The sequence below is a fragment of the Sceloporus undulatus genome, chromosome 4, assembly GCF_019175285.1.
Source record: "Sceloporus undulatus isolate JIND9_A2432 ecotype Alabama chromosome 4, SceUnd_v1.1, whole genome shotgun sequence".
Lineage (NCBI taxonomy): Eukaryota > Metazoa > Chordata > Lepidosauria > Squamata > Phrynosomatidae > Sceloporus > Sceloporus undulatus.
This window is the reverse complement of record NC_056525.1, coordinates 143973312-143990684: the sequence shown is the minus strand read 5'-3', so window position 1 is coordinate 143990684 and position 17373 is coordinate 143973312. Positions and strand designations below refer to the sequence as shown.

The 17373-nt window shown below is 38.6% G+C and overlaps 1 protein-coding gene across 1 annotated transcript in view; it reads left to right on the top strand.

Moving 5' to 3' along the window:
• TMEFF1 (transmembrane protein with EGF like and two follistatin like domains 1) overlaps window positions 1-17373 on the top strand; it is a 105115-nt gene that overhangs the window by 51989 nt on the left and 35753 nt on the right. Inside the window, exon 4 of the mRNA XM_042461902.1 lies at window positions 14156-14182. Coding sequence (XP_042317836.1) covers window positions 14156-14182 — 27 coding nt within the window. The remainder of the gene's footprint in view (window positions 1-14155; window positions 14183-17373) is intronic.

Here is a 17373-nt window from a genome sequence, read left to right as displayed (position 1 = left end):
AGTATCGTCCATAGTAATTAAGTAATCCCCCAAATGTATTTTTAATCTTTAAAAAAAAAACATTGGCTTTAAAATTGGCTTTTAAAAATAGTTATTCATCCATTTTTAAAGGTCGTTTCTAATGAGCTAAAACCATCAGTAATAACTACTAATAACTACTATTGCTACTAACTTCTACTAATAATGTGGGGAAACCCAAGAGTGAACTTTAGTTGCAGAACACAGCACTGGCACATCTCATGAAGGTGATTTGTACTAGGGAGGAGCTGTCTGCACGGGCCAAAAGGCCTGTGTTCTCCCCAGCCTCACATCCTGTTTGGATGGTAGCAGCTCCATGGCACCCACCTATCCTTTCAGCAGCCCGAGGATCGATCCAGGTTGGGACTTGGGCCAGAATAGCATGGCCTTGGTCAGTGCTATCATGGCCCATCTGCTCAGGGCCAGAGAGAGCTTGCTATCCTTTTGGCAGAAACTGTGCTCTTCACCAGGCTAGGGACCGAAAGAATATTCAAATATTCAAGGGAAAAAAATTAAAAGGAACTTTTCAAGTGTACAAAAACCCAGACAAGAAGAACCCTCCTGAAGCCCCTTTCTCATTTTGATCCCAGCCCTTGCGTAGACTCAAGTACTACTCCCATCCCTGAAACTCAGATCCAGGAGAGTGGGGATGGGGCAACCCAATGAAAATGATTGTTGTAGGCTGTATTCTTTTTTCTTTTTTCTTTTTTTGTCTTCCTTTTTTGTGGGAGGATGGTATAATACATATATTAAACATACAATTTTATATGTATAAAGCAACATTTAAAAACTACATCTAATAAAAACAATACAAAAATTCTCTATACAACAACTAATAATACACACATTACAAAATAAAAAACTAAATAACTACTAACTACAATGACCTCCCCCTTTACTGAAAACCACAACCCACAATTGTTTTAATATACTCTCTAATTATGATAACCTAATCATACTTCCACTGTAAGCATATTATTACTAGATTATGAAACCTAAAATTGATAACATTTCTCAATCTTTGTCTCTAAAAAGCAATAAGTGCTTTAAAGTCCATAAAATTTATCAGTGATATATCCTTCAGTATCAGTTTTAACCATTTTTGCATGTCTTGTTTAATTTCATTCCAGGTCTTCACATAGTTATCATAGAACCAAGTTAGAATTCTTGTTTGAAATATTAACTCCCAGACTTTTTTGTCCACCTTAAACCCAGATTTATTTGGCTTTTTTGTCCACCTTAAACTCAGATTTGTCTGACAAATGTATTTGTTGCATTTTCATCATGTCAAGATAACTGTTTTACTGATTTTAATACTAGCCTAGTCACTGTGTTCTTTCAAGGTTGAATTTAAAATCTTAATTCTCTCTAACAGGTTCTGCAAAATAATAATAATAATAATAATAATAATAATAATAATAATAATCACATGTTCATCAGCAAAAGCCTTTTACTTAAAAATTTTACCCTTGATATCTACACCCATAACTGCTTTTTCTTCTGTCACTCTGATGAGAACCTCCAAAACCAACAAAATCAACAAAGGTGATAAATGACAAACTTGTCTGGGTCCCCTTTGAACCTTGCAGGGTTTTGTTATTTCTTCATTTATCAGAATCTGAGCTTGTTGAATGCCATATATCAGTTTAACCCAACCAGTAAATTTCCTCTCAGATCCCTCTCTTTTAGTACTGCAAATATAAATAGCCAATATGCATTATTGAAAGAAGTGTCCACATCTAAGAAAATTAAGGCAATTATGTGTCTCATAGTATTCCAGAATGTTTAAAACACTTCTAATATTATCTCTTTAAAAATCTGATTTGCTTTTAAAAAAAACCTGACTGGTTTTATGTATCAAATCCTGGAGAACCTTTTTCAATCTCTCCTAAAATTGTAGCAAAAAATCTTGTAATCTCTATAAAATAAATATATTGGCCTGTAATTGGTTCTTCCAAATCTTGACCTTCTTTTAGAATTAAAGTTATGTAGGCATTATTCCATGAATCTGGGATCTTCAAAAAGAATTCATAATTCATAATCTATTGAAGTGTGCCAGTTAATTGATCTTCTGAAGGCTTATAGTATTGATCTGATAATCCGTCAGGGCCCAGAGATTTCCCCATCTTCATTTTTTTTCTTTAAGACTTCAACTATTACAATAGCTTCATTCAGGCTTTTTTCTTTATTCTTCACCAGTTGTCAGCAAGCTATGCTTGTTTAAATACTTTTCTATTTTCTCTGAAATCTGCAATGACTTATAGTGAGATGTATAATAAAAATATAATTCTTTCTTGATCTGTTACTTCTTCTTTCTACCTCTTATTTTCAGTATTGATTTCTTTTCTTAATTTATATGCTAGCCATCTTCCAGGTTTGTTTGCCAATATGAAATATTTTTACTTTTCATATCTCGTCTTTTTTTCTGTCTTCAACCATGTTCATATATATTTGTTTCTGCAATTTTTTAAAATAAATCTTGAATCAGCTTCTTTTTCTGAAGGATTCTTTCTAAATCCCTCCTCTTTTTAATTGTATCTGCAACTGTTAGTAATTTTTCTCATCTTTCCCTTTTTTAAACTTCATATTCTGCTGAATATAAAAAGCCTCTCATAAATGTTTTGTTGACATCCCAAACCATCCTAAAGTCAATACTTTTATTTAGATTGTCTTTAAAAAAAATTCAGTGTTTTCTTAGACTTAGATATCACATGATCATCATGTAACTATGTTTCATTACATGTCCAGTTTAAGCTTCTTGTCTTGTTAAATAATATTAAAGCTACTAAGTTATGATTTGAACAAGTTTTTGGAATAATGTCAATTTTTTTTAATTTGATGACATAAGGATTTTGATATTAAAAATATCAGTTCTAGAAAGAGATTTGTGTTGGGGGGGGGGGTGCTGTTTCCATACTTGAATCTCCTACAATGGACACCATTGTATTATGTCATTGTATTTAATGGGACTTGAGCATCCACTGATTTTGTTATCAGCAGGGAGTCTTGGAACCAAACTCCAGCAAATAACAAAGGTCCATTATGTATACTTACAAGCACCAGTTCTTTACCATTGATCATCAGCCTCTTTGCTGTAGCAGTAAATCCCTTTGTATGTCTTCTCACAAAATAAATGATCTCGCATCTCTTGGCAAATTCCTGTCTCTGGCCACTCTCAAATCCAGTCTGAAGATTTTATTCCAAACTTTAGGTCTTTCCAGCAGCTTAATCAAGGCACCCACCATTCTGCCTTAATGTCTTCATTCTATTGTTCTGATAAGCCAATAACTTTTATACAGCTTTCTCTGTCTCACCTATGCATAAATCCAGGAGTGCAGTTGCATCCGCATCATATTCCCCATCTTATATCAGTCTTTCCGTAGCATCCTCCAACTTTTGGGTTTTAGTTTCTAAATCCTCCAATTTCTGATTTACTTGAGTCATTTCAGATTATATCTTCTCTAAAGATTGTCTTAACTGAATTAAAATTCTGCATTAAAATATTTTCTCCTCTACTTGATTTTATCTGGAACTTGCAAATTAGGCTCTGCCATTTTAGTAGTTTGCTTTATAGATTGTATTCTTTCTGCTTGAGCCTTTGCTTGAAAAGCCATTTTTCTAGATTGCATTCCAATTTATAAAATTGCTCAATTGGCATCTGTCAAACTAAGTCAAATCTTTTTTCTTGCAGTAATTCTTCTTGACCACACGATGTTGCTACTGGGTCAAACTTTCTCTCTCTCTCTCTCTCTCTCTCCAATTCTTTCTGCACTCTATTATAGAAGGTGCCACATAATTAATGACCTTTGCTTTATCTGCTTGCTAGGTTAAAAAAAAATCCTTATTTATACTAACACTTTACTAACCAGACACTTTCTTCAATTCTTTTCTTCATTATAAAGTTTAAAATGTTTAAATCTTCTCTCAAAATGATCTACCGTATATATTCGGCTACAAGTTGACCTCATGAATAAGTCGGGGGCAGATTTTGGAGCCAAAATTATGGAATTTGTCATGACCCATGGATAAATCGCGGGTAAAACTTTGGGGCTCAGGATAGTTTTGCTTCGCCGCCCATCTGCCCTCCGGTGGAGGAGGAAGAGACAAGCAGGATGGCTGTAAACATCTGAGAGCAGGTAAACGGGCAGTAATGGAGCCTTTCTTCACCACCATCACACAGCCATCTCTGTGGAAAAAAGCTGGGCGGTAGAGGAGCCTTGAGTAGCAAACAGTCACTTTTAGTTCTCCTCTGTTGCCTGACATTACTATAGTGACCTGTGTATAAGTTGACCTAAATTTTTTGAGGTTATTTTTAATGTATACATGAGTATCTATAATAGCTTGTTTTAAGCTGTTTTAGTGGGAAACATTTACATCTGCCCCCCTAGCACTGTCACTAATGGGCCACTCTTGCAACGCAATTCCAACCTCAGATCCGACTGCATAGCTACCATATGGCTATCATGTCTGCATCATTTTGAACCAGCTATCAGAAAGTAGTTAGTAAGATCATAGCCTTCCCTCCTCTCTCATTCATGTGCTGGCAGAGGAGTGGGTAGGTAGGTAGGGAGCCAAGAGAGCATTGTGAAAAGCTACAGCTTTGCTGATCCTTGCCTTGCTCTCCCCCTCCTGTTATTGAATAAGGAGCAGAGAGTCAAGAGAGGATTGTCCAAGGCTATAGCCTTCCTTGATCTTCTCTTGGTAACTGCCCCCCACAACAACAGGAGGTCAGGGGGAAGTCAAACTAGGATCCTCTCTCAGCTTCTCACACCTTTGTGACATTATGTGGGGGTGGGTCTTCCCTCTCTATCACAAGTAACCTTCTCCTCTATGCAGGACTTCTCCCCAAATGCATTGTTTTCAAAGACATTTGGCAGGAGGGAGAAAGCTACAATAGCCCATTACTCACTTTCTGTTTCACATTTTATTGGCAGATTAGTAATAAAAGTTAAAATCTTTCCATTTATTTTCACTTCTGTGTATTTCTGTTTAACTACATTAGCACACATACAATTGCTCCCAGGACTGACTTTTGCTAAATTTAAAATGAAGTAAGTGCAGTGAGGATACAGCTGAATTTTATAAGAGATTGCTGAATTTTTTTGCTTTCAGAGAAACATGTTATTGGCAAGTATAGTCTCTGAGGATCTCTGGTTTCAGCTCCTAAGCTGGAATAAGAAACATCCACACAGTATTTGCATTATTAAAAGCAAACATCATTGCTGTGTTAGATATTGGATATTTATTAGCCTCCTTTCCTTTTATAACCCATTTCGCTGCGGGGAAGGCTAAGATTCTCGAGCCTACATTTAATTTCAGACTAGTGTCTCTCAATCTAAAGTAATCAAACTCTTCTTATTACAAATCTTAAGCACCCAGGATTTTAAAGTCTATTTATGTAGAAATGCAATTACAACAACATGAGGCATTTGGTGGCAAGGGTGGCAGTGGATAATAAAGCCAGCAGTACTATTTAATCTCTTCTTCGCTGTTAAGTTAGAAATTGTAGGCAGTTCTTGGCCTTTAGACTAACAAACCAGGAAAGATTTCTGGATATCAGCTTTTCTGCTTATTGAATATTCTATTTTATAGCCGAGAACTTGAGAAGTTCACAGGCAGCTATGAACCAGGAACTAAATCTTAGAAATGAGATGGAACCTTGCTGGCTGCATTCCAGCATATCAGTCCTCTGCCTATGCCAACGTTTTGCCTTTGTCAGCTGTGATGAGAAAAGGTGCCCTACATGCTGTCAGAGCTCCATCTGCTGCAGAGTTTCATCTGCTGGCAATAAGAACCCCATTTACATGATGCAATCTCCTTTACCACCAAGCTCTATTTTTTTTTCCTGTCCATGCCTGCTAGGTTTACATTTATGTTCCTTGCAGTGAGCCTAAATAGTGTGCCAAAAGGACATGCAGTGGATTGAGGTGGGAAACTTGTGGCCCTCTAGATGTTGCTGGATTGCAACAGTTGTCCCCCTTCATCTGACTTGGGCCGATAGGAATTTAAACCCAACATCATCTAAACAGTCACATTTCGCCCACTCCCTAGTAGCTGCCTCCTGCAGGCCCCTATAGTTATAGAGTGGCACTTTTCATTGTTATGCATTATATATTTTCCAAAGTAGTTGTTGTTTGCTGTCAAGTCAGCTTTGACGTATGGTGACTCTTTGTATGAGAGTAATGCACATCTACAAGGATGTGCTTTAGATTGTATTTTGGTACTATGATTAATTTAGTATACTTCTATAGGTTTTCTCCAAATTTTTATATTAGCAGTGCTGGTGTGTACCACAGTTTCTACTCCTGGTCTCTTTTGTTTATTTGCTTTTTTGCAGAGAGAATGGAGCCTCTCTTATGTAGTGTATTTCATTGCTACTTTAGCTATCTAATGTGGGGGACCAGCATTCCCCCCCTTCAGTATGAATAGGTAATATAATTCTACCCATTGGCTACAGTTGCCTCTTTCTTTCTTGGAAACTCTCCAGAGTCTAGCTGCTAATGGCTTGTAAACTGTCACTGGGCAGCACTGGTCTATTTGATTTCTAAGCTGACCATGCAGTGACATCATGTATGTAGATTTTGTTGGGTTGGGTTGCCTGAAGAATTTGTTTGCAGTGAACAAACTGTTGGCCTCACAAAATTTGCTAGTCACTCACTTGCTTCTTTTCTTGATCCCAAACCAAATTCTCTTACAATGTCTGATTTCATTCTGTTTTGCACTTTCTCAATTGCCTATGATTATCTATATATCTTGTTTTGGTATGTGATCAGTTTTCCCCCTGAATCTTTCAGTGTCTCTGGAGATTATCACACAGGGACGGGATAGGGATGGGATCGTTCCCCTGTCCTTATCCTGTCCTTGACAGTGCAAATGGCGGCTGGCGCAAAAGGCTTTCACACTGGCAGCACCAATCCTGTCATTAAACTTCACTGCAATAACAGGAAATTTTGTTAATACAAAATGCCAGCTGATGTTGCTTTAATGACAGTTTAATGATGGGTTATTAACAGGATCAGTGCAATTTCATGTGAAAGCCTTTGGCACCATTGCTGTCATTCATGCTTCCCGGACAGTATAAGTGCGAACGACATGTGAAAGTCCCTCCCACGATTGAGCGGGAAAGACGGGACAGTGAGGAGAGAGGGACGGGATGTTCCTCGTGTGATAATCTCCTTTGTCTTCTCTCTGTGTAGATGTAGTGAGTACCTTCTGAACAAGGATTTCATCTTGTCATACAGTCTCTTGCTTAATTTTGGATTGTCTGATCATAGTTTTTTCAAGGTAAAAGACATTCAGAAATGGTTTATCATTGCCTCCTTCTGTGAAATACAAAAAAAAAAAAAAAAAAAAAAAAAAGAAAGAAAGAAAGAAAAAAAGAGTTAACTAGAATAACATTAGAGAGTTTCATTGTCCCTGAGAGGTCCTTTGCCAATGCCACTTCCCACCACTGCTGCTCCCCAGTAGCTTTCCTTTACTGTAGAAAAGTGTTTGGCACATTTGGTCTGCCTCCTCAACAAAGGCCTGTCTGACTTGACAGACCCGGTATACCCACAGCAATGTTACTATAAGCATGGTCTTTTGCCTCATAGAAGCATGCAATCCCATCACACAGAAAAGTAGAGCCATGATGGTAGGATTCCCAGTTATTACCTTTTTATATAGAAGATCCTATATTTAGGGCCTTGGAGCCTGATTCTATGGCAAGGCTGTATGGTTTGCCATAAATCCCTTGAACCAATGAGGATACATCAGTGGTTGGTATGGCAGTATTCTTTCTCCTCTCCAGCTGCGGAGGCTAAGTGGCCAAGCCATCGTGTGACGTTTTTATCTTGTGATGGATGGCACCTCATGAAATTTCCATAAAGCTTTGGGTTCCTGCAGGATAACCACAAGATCTTGTGAAGGGCCCTCTTTTTGTGAGACTTGAGGCATCCTTCTTTAAGCCTGTCACATGTGTCCTGGTCAGTCTTCTTGACCTGGCCAGACAAAGTGTCCTCTATCTCATTTTGCTCTGGATAAAACATAGCAACCCTCCAAACCCTCCATGGTGAGTCTCCATGGAAGCCACCAGTCTTCTAAATGTGGCAGAAATGCCTGATGTGAACTAGTACACTTTTCTCCATTAGTATAAAGCAGGTGTGGAAAAGAGGATACAAAATCAAATATCTAAGAATTTATTAATGTTCCCTGAAAAAAAGGGTAAAGTGACAAAACACTTTGATGACTTATGCTACCATACATGATGCAATCCCTGGACTGAATGCCCCAATGTAGGTAGAAGGGGTTGAATTTGCTGCCCCCTCCCATAAACATCAGGGAGAAGTCTAAACATCAGGGAGGAGTCTCTTTCTCAGTAGACTCCCTTTATAGGCTGCAGCTGGACTGGTCTTCTAAAGACGATGGTTCTGGCTTGTGTCTTCAGGTGCCAACACTCTCAGGACCTTGGAGAGTAGCCCTGCCCCTTGACCCTCAGCAATCTCTTCTGAGGAGCCTATTGTTTCTGGGGTCTTACTAGTGGCTGTGGGCTCTGTGACTTCCTGACCCCACCACATCCATCACCACCCTGCCCATCCATGTGGTTCCCTAAATGGTCCCCCAGTCCCCCAAGGCAGCTTTTCACCCAAGGAAAGCTTATCCACCCCTGCGGGATAGGTGACATATTCAAGTATATTGTTGTGCAGGATGTGAAGTGTCCTTGGATATCATAGAAAGATATTGTGCTTCACTTAACGCTGCCTTGAGCTTTCTTGCAACTGAGCAGCAAGCAGCTGTGCACTACACATTCAGGGTGAATTTTTTTGAGAATGCTTTGTCTGTAGGAAAAAACTGATCAACCTGTCTTTTGCCTCCTGTCAAGAAAACAGTTTAAGGCTGTGTCTCAGGCTGCATTGTGCTGGGCAATTAGGTGGAAAACTTCCTGCTGCCACATGAGACTTGTGGGTAATTGCCAGCAGGCACACTGGGCTTAAAAGGGGTTGGGGATATAAAGATGACAGGAAGAAGACTGAATCGATGTTGCTAGGAAATCAAGTCTGGTTCGCACAGGGATGGTAAAACTATATCTGGGATGTCTGACTTCAGACTAGAGGTATGAATGTGTCTTTCTACTCCTCTCCAAAAAAAAAATAAATAAAAAACCAGAAACCAAAGCCTTCTATAAAGAAAACTAGCTATTAGGTTCTGGTCAGGTTTTCTTCCAAAGATTTAGTTTACGGTGTGAAATTAATTTTTTGGTGCGGAGAAACATTCATTTGTATAAGCAGCTCCCTATGTGCAGGCAGCTAGGCATAATTTTAAATGCATCATTACAGATTTACCAGTTTTGCTATTTTGTGCTTCTTTTAGAAAGCTAATAGCAAATGTGCAGGAGAGGCTGATTTTTTTAAACTTTTCTTCTTCTAATGCAATCACAACAAAAACCATTAGATAATACTGCTGTTATTCTTAGGGGGGAAATGCTGTCACTAGTGTCTCATCTGTTTTGTCCCTCTGACAAATTAACCTTTTAGCTACTGATGTGTGTGTTTATATGTATGCTAGGAAACACCTCATCCTGTAATTGTATGTTCCCACACAAAATGCACACAATGTTACACACAGAAAACCAGCATGTTGGGGCAATTTCTCCCCCCAACATCTAGCTGCTGTGAGAAGGAAGCTGCCCAATAAGACAACAACACAGAATTGGAGGAAAAGGCCACAGCACAAAGGGTAGGGTTGGCTCAAAGCATAAGATCTGAACCTGGAAACATCAATCAACACCCCAGTTGATTGATGTAAGGTGTATTCAGTTGTATATCTTTTGCTTACAGCATGCTGTGGTACTGTCCAAACACTAGTTTACGGCCTCAGAGAAAACTGCATTTTAAACCCATACTAGTCTAGTATGGATTGTTGGGAGCCACATGTTGTCAGCTCTGGACACAATTCAAACTGCTTCCCCTTCTAGGTGCATGTCTACTAGTTAAGAAAAAACTTTTGATAAGGAAAATATTGACTTGGAATGTGTGGATTCTCTCTCTTCCTCTGCAGTCCTCTTGCTTTGTCCCAGATAATTTCAAACATTTAATTAATTTGGATGGTTAAATGGAAAATGTTGATATTAGTTAGAAAATGAAGATACAAATTAACTTTAATTAGAAATGCTTAGTTTAACTGTGCAGGCATCTTGTCTGAATGTACCCATCCCCACACAGAATTTATAGCTGATAAGTTATGCTAGTTCACCTGTACTGCCGTATTATGGGAGGGCGGGGGTGGCAGAAGAACATGAAAAGTATTATTCAGAGTCTAAGGTAACAGAAAGTAGAAGAGCAAGCTGAAAATAACAATAACAATGTTTTAATTTAATCCCAAGAGGATAGTGTATTAGGAGAAAGATTTAGAATCCATTTACAGGACAGAACTGAACCTGGGAACTTGTAAGTACAAGTGGAATCTCCCTTATACAGGATTCTGAAATCCAAAATGCTCCAAAATTCAAATTGTCCAGATGGGTTGGTGAGATAGTGACACATTTGCTCTCTGATGGTTCATGGTACACAAACTTTGTTTCATGCACAAAATTATTATAAATATTGTGTATGAAATTAGCTTCACACTATGTGTACAGTGTGCTCTTGCTATCCACAGGGAACCGTTCTGGACCCCCCAGTCCACGGGTAGAAAAAAATGTGGGATCTTAAGTCCCATTGAAAAAGCTGGGGCTTGCCATCCACGGAAGCTCAAACCGTGGATGGCAAGCCTGTGGTTGGTACAGGTGCACTATATAAGCTAGGTATATTCAAAACATAAATGAATTTCATGTTTAGACTTGGGTCCCATCTCCAAGATATCTCATTATGTATATCAAAATATTCCAAACTCTGAAATCCGAAATACTTCTGCTGCCAAACATTTCAGATAAGGGAGACTCAGCCTTTAGTATATGCATATCTTAATTTTTATGAAATCTATTTATAAAGCCCACAGATGGAGATATTAATCCTCACAGGCTCAATTCAGACACTAGCAGGCAGTTCAGCCTACACTATAAATATTACAAGACAGATCCTTCCCATGGAATACAGTGATATTAGCTAGGCAGTCCTGTGTCACAAGCTGCTATGAAGGTTTAAAGTATGTCATAGTCCTCAAATCTAGAGAATACACTGCTGAGGAAACCCACAAGGCTAACCCTCTGTGCTTCATGGTTGTTACTCTGGCTGTTAACTAGCCTGCAGAATTAAATTAAGTACTCCTAATTAAAGTTAATTTGTATCTTCATTTTCTAACTAATGTCAAGATTCACCATTTAACCTTCCAAACAGAGGCAATTAAATGTTTGAAATTATCTGGAGCAAAGCAGCAGGGCTGCAGAGGAAGGGGAAAATCTGCACATTCCAAATCAGTATTTTCCTTATCAAAAGTCTTTGGTAACTATTAGACACTCACTTAAAAAGGGGAGCAGTCTGAATTGTGTCTGGAATTAGACAAATGAGACTCCAAATAGTTCATACTACACTAGTATGGGTTTAAGATGTATATTTCTCTATGTTTGGACACTACCACAGCATGCTGAAAGCAAAAGATACAAAACTAAATGTATCAGCATACCAAACGATTACTTGCACACATTTCGTTCACAAAGATTTGTATCTCGTATCATTTGCTGAATCCCTCTTAGACTTAAGGCCAATGCAGCTTCCTTTCTGGTCAGTCCTCCAAAATTCTGCCACTTTGATTTTGACCAGAATAGGCATTTACCTTGTTTGTGGGAAGGCAATTGAAATCACCTATTACTGTTTCTCTGAAGGCGTTTGAGGAAGTAAACATAGGTCTACGAAAGCTCATGCTATCAACTTCTTTCTTTAGTTTGTCTCAAAGATGCTATAAGATCTCTGTAGATGTTTCTCCTTTGTAACTATTTCCAGGGAGTTGAACTTTTAGTCTTTTGTAGCAAGACTAAAGAAGAATCTTGTGGCACTTTAAAGAGTAACACATTTGTTATGGCATTAGCTTTTATGGAGCAGATTGCCGAGCTAATTTGTTATTTGACAGAAAAGAATAATCCTGCTAAAAACAGGAAAATCATCCACAGATTGTTTCTTAGCATTTTACTCATAGTTTTCAAGGTGAAATGGAAGGAATTTAATGTTAGGTAAGCTGTAGATAGAGAGTTTTGCCCACTTTCATTGACTCCCCAAAGAAAACCCAGAATTGACTTATGTTTGTGGAAGTCTGGGTTAATACATAACAGCATTTTCCATTGCGCATCTACCCTGGAGGTTTGCTCTGTATTCTGCAATCAATAGATCTCATTGAAGGTCCTGAATCCCTTCCCTTGTGCTTTGTGTATTTCCAATGTTTTCAATTCATTATTTGAGGGAAAGTAAAACTGGGGAATGAGACAAATCTCTGCAGCTTTCAACACATTTAATGCTTTAGCAGTTATACAGACAGGCCATCATACAATGGTTGAAGTTAAATCTGATTCTCCAGAAATGTATCAGTCTTGCAGTTATGAAATGAAAAGCAATCTTAACTATAATTGCTCCATCCTATGAAACCTTGGATTTGTAGTTTAATGAAGTTCTTGGTATTCTCTACCAGAAAGTCCCAAAGTTGTGGGTCAAGGGAGTGGATCAGAGAATTCTTAGTTTCTCACCTAACTCTAAATCCCTGAATTCCATAGGATGAAACCTTGGTAGTTAAAGTGGTATTAAAATACGATAACTGTATAGTGTGGTTCATATGGCTCTCATTGGCCAAGGCTCTAGGCTCCTGTATCTGTTGGGTAAGCCTTTAAAACACAGTCTTAAGAAGCTGTTAAAGAAGCAGCATGCCACTTAAGAGCCCTGAGACACTTAACTGCATCTAGCTAGATAGAATTCAGAGACATAGGCGTTTATCACACTCCTTACCTCCCGCTCTGCTCCTGTCACCCCAGCGTCACCGATCTGTGACGGGAGCCTCATGGTGGGATCGTGGATGGTGCTTTTAAAGGGGAAAGCTTCCGTTTTCATCATGGAAGCGTTATCGTAATTGTTTAAAAAGGGGGCCCTTTTTAAATAACGGATTAAATCATTATTAAATAAGGACCCTTTTTAAAACAATTACGAGAACGTTTCCATGACAAAAACGGAAGTGTTCCCCTTTAAAAGTGCCATCTGCGATCCCATCAGGAAGCTCCCATTGCAGATCGGTGACACTGGCGCAATGGGAGCAGAGCAGAAGGTAAGTAGTGTGATAAACTCCATAGTCATGTTACAATGCAATATCAGTATCCAAAGAGTTCTTGTAACACATTTGAGACTAACTGTGGAGGTTGCAGCATAAACTTTAGTAGACTTAGGTCTACTTCCTCACTCCATGCATCTGAGGAAGTAGATCTAAGTCTATGAAAAGTTATGCTACAACATCTTTTGCACAGTTAGTCTCAAAGATGCTACAAGATATTTGCATATTGCATATTGATGCATCCAGCTAGTAATTACATGTTCATGGAAGACTGCAGCAGTGAACAACACCAGCTCTGTAGCTCATTCTGCTAACACTTTGGCTTCTGCGGATCATGTTGTTATGGTGTTTCTTTTAATGACTAACGGTATTCTATAACAGTGTAAGAGTGGTGAATCTAAAGCTAGGAATTGTGTGGCCCTTCCAATGTGATTGAACTACATCTTCCCACAGGAGGGTCTGCATGATTCCCACATCAGTCTAAAGAGTGTGTAGTGGATCAGGAGAAAGGGCTAAAAATATTGGTCTTTCTGCTGCCTTGTGTGAATGCTATATTTTAGCTTGAAACATCTCCATACTGCCACCATGACTCCTCTGTATGTTCCTCTCCTTGGCCAAAGATGATACTTTAGTGCTCTTCATCTTTCAGCCTCTGCTGTGTTATACTCGCAGTACCTCAACATTGTTTTCTCAAGGTTTTATTTTGTTGTTATTTTTGTTAAAGAGGAAAAAGAGAAATAGACCACATTGTTTTAAAAAAGAGGTAAAGAGATTCTCATGCTGCCAGCTGGGATTAAACAAGTATTTTCTTAGTAAGGGTCTGATGTTTTACTCATATGTGACAATTTACTCAAGGATATGGTTTTCACAGTGGAAAAAAACACAGTCTTGAATATATTTTTTTTTCTTTTTCCAGATAATGGCTCTGGATCAGGAGAAGGGGGTAAGTATTGCTTTTTTTAGCTAGGAATGTTTGCATGTACTGCAGAAAAAACAGACAGGTGCTGATGTTACTTTCTGTTTACACGTGAGGCTTTCCTAATTTTTGCAGTCCATTAATTTTCTTGAAAAATACAAATTATGAGTCACTGGTTAACGTTAAGCAATTTTATCTTGATTAGCCATGTGCTTGTAATATTCCTCTTAAAATAAGACTTGAAAGATCTTATGTGATTGAAGCATGGTATTCTGTCATTGATTCTATCAGTGATTCATATAGTATACGCACAGATGAACATATAATATATGCACATATATATGCACAGATTAAAAAAAAGATGCAAATTAGTATATCACTTCTGTCATTACTTAGTTCAGAGTCTTTGGATGAAATTTCACTTTTTATTATACTGACACAACAAAATATGTCTTGTCTGGGGAAGAGTTTTGAGATACATGGAAAACCACTCCCCCCCCCTTTTCTTCATGAAGTTACTCCTTGCACCTTCATTTAAAATGAATGTCAGCTATCAGGATTGGAAATGAATCCATGGAGAGCCATTGCCTGCTGTAGTAACAGCAGTGGCAGAGTTTACTCTTTGTTGTTAGAACAAGGAGTAGCTTTAGTGAATCAATCCAAAATCCTGCCTTATATTTGATTCCTCTAGTAATCTGTTGGGTTGCCAGTTCAGGACTATCTTGTGCCATAAGATTTTAGAGCCCAAAACTATAGAAACCTAGGGATGACCTCTTGTGTTGTCACAGGGGATGGACCCTAGTGATGTTACAAGGATGATATTGCAAATGGCAGCTCTTAGCGATGTCATTAATCAAGATACATTAATCATCAGCCACAGTTGCCCAAATTATTTAAACACAATAAAAATAAAATTAAAACATTGTACAGGTATACTTCAGTTGTACACACAGTAGATGTGTTCCAGAATGTTATTTTTTTAACAGAAAAGTTGTTTTCAGATTCAGAAAGAACATGGAAAGAATAGAGATAGCTTCATACACCACCAAAAAGAAAGAAAGAAAGAAAGAAAGAAAGAAAGAAAGAAAGAAAGAAAAGCAGTTCAACATGTTCCATTAAACTTTTTATTAGAAACTAACAGTATGTACAAGTGAAATGAAACAGACAGGTCAACTACATCTTACAAAAGTAAACATTTTTTTAGTCCATCTAAAAGTTTCTTCCAAAAGGTATCTAGGGAAGACTTTCTCTTTCGCCATCCTCTGCTTTTCTCGTGATTTCCATTTTAGTTGCCTAACTTGTTTATCTCTGCCTCTACAACATGCTAGGGATACTTGGTGAGACAGGCTTAACTACTCTCCTCTTTTTATCTCTCTCTCTCTCTCTCTCTCATTTGTTGTTGTGCACACATGCTTCATAAGGGTAAGGTAGTTTCTGTTTATGTTATCTATTTTAGGCAGGCGCACAGAGCTACAATAGGTTCAGCTAGAGTAGAATTTCACTCTTTATCATCTCGAGCTTTATTGCACATTGTTCACTGCAGGCACATTGCTGCAGCCTGACACCAAACGTCTGTGTTTCTTCAGCTCTTCTTCACCATCATCCCAATGCTGAGGCTGCTTTAAAAAACCCTCCATGCTGAACAGAGAATAAGAAGAGGAATTAGGGCAGCCATAAAAAGACTGTAAAAAGAAGTTTCTTTGTCAAAGGCTTTAACACACACACACCTACCTTTCATGGCAATGCTGTCACCTTGAAATTCCTCACCCTTTAGTAACTTTTGTAACTGAATATACAAAAAATGCATGTAATCAGTTAGTCTTAGTGAAGTTGCAGGATAGAAAATGAGTTCACAGATTATTCTTGTTTGTGCTGCTCTCTTTTATACTTTATGTTTTATTTATTAATTTGTTTAACTGATTAATTTCTATGCCACCACTCCCAGAATAGGCCACACATGTGTAAAAAGGAGCCCTATTTTTAGAACTGCTTGAGGGTTCAGCCATTTTAGTGCAGCCTTACGCAAGCCTGTATAGATCATTTCTAGTTTTTCATTTGCGATTAGAGGTTTATTAGAGCATTGCCCAAAGAATCATTCTAGGCTGTCTCACATATAACACTCTGTCATGATTTAGCACTATGTGTTTTAGCTGGAGGGAACCCAAGCAAAGCCATAGTTCTGCTCTCTCAGAATGCTTCTTTTGTCCTTTCATATACTTGGGAAGAGGATATCATCAGGTGTGTTTTTTTTTTTAAAAAAAAACACCTTTTCGATAATCTGACTTTAGTGCAATGTTTAAACCAGATACAATGGTTTAAAAGAAACTGTAATCACTGGTTAAAGAAACAAAACAAAATTGAAACCATGGGTTCACAAGCTGTTCTGATAAAATAACTAGTTTGTTAAGAACCTGGATCTCTGGTTTGAACATAGATCTAAACCACGAACTAAACTGTTGAAGGCTTCATTGCAGCCATGCCAAAGAAAGAGCAGAGTGCAAGAGTGCAAGTGCACTAAGCCAAGGATGTGAAACAGACATGGTTTCCTGCACCCATTTCCTTAGGCTTGTCAGTCTATAGCCAACAGGCTTGGGGGTTGTTCTCACTAGGGGAAACCCCGCGTTCTGAATCGAATCCTAGGAGTGGCGTTCCTACTAGGATCCGATTTAAACCTAGAACGGTTCTAGAGCAACCCGCAATCATCCCCACTACAATTCGAATCGTAGAGCGGTTTAAAATTTTTCGTCATTTAACGCGCGTTAAAAAAATACTAGGGTCTGACCTACGTTTTTCCCTTGATTCGAGTTAGGAACCGGAGCATTTAAATAGGAACGATCAGGCTGAGAAATCGGGCTAGGTGAAGGGGAGAAGCGGAGTGCGATGGGGCTGGCCTTGGGGGAGTTGCCCTTTCTGTCCCCATCCGTCGTGGCTGTCGCCATTTTTGCTTCCCTCACCCCTTTGTCCGCTCTGGTCTTTCAATAAGAGATTGGCTCTCTGAAGGGATTCTCCCTGGCTATCTCGGGAGACATGAAGAGAGGATGCTATCCTGCAAAACCCATCCCATAGTTCCTCTGGGAACAGCTTGGGTTCCCCAAATTCGCTTTGCCAGAAGCCTCTCACATTGATCTCTGGGCTCTCTGAAGGGATTCTCCCTGGCTATCTCAGGAGACATGAAGAGAGGATGCTATCCTGCAAAACCCATCCCATAGTTCCTCTGG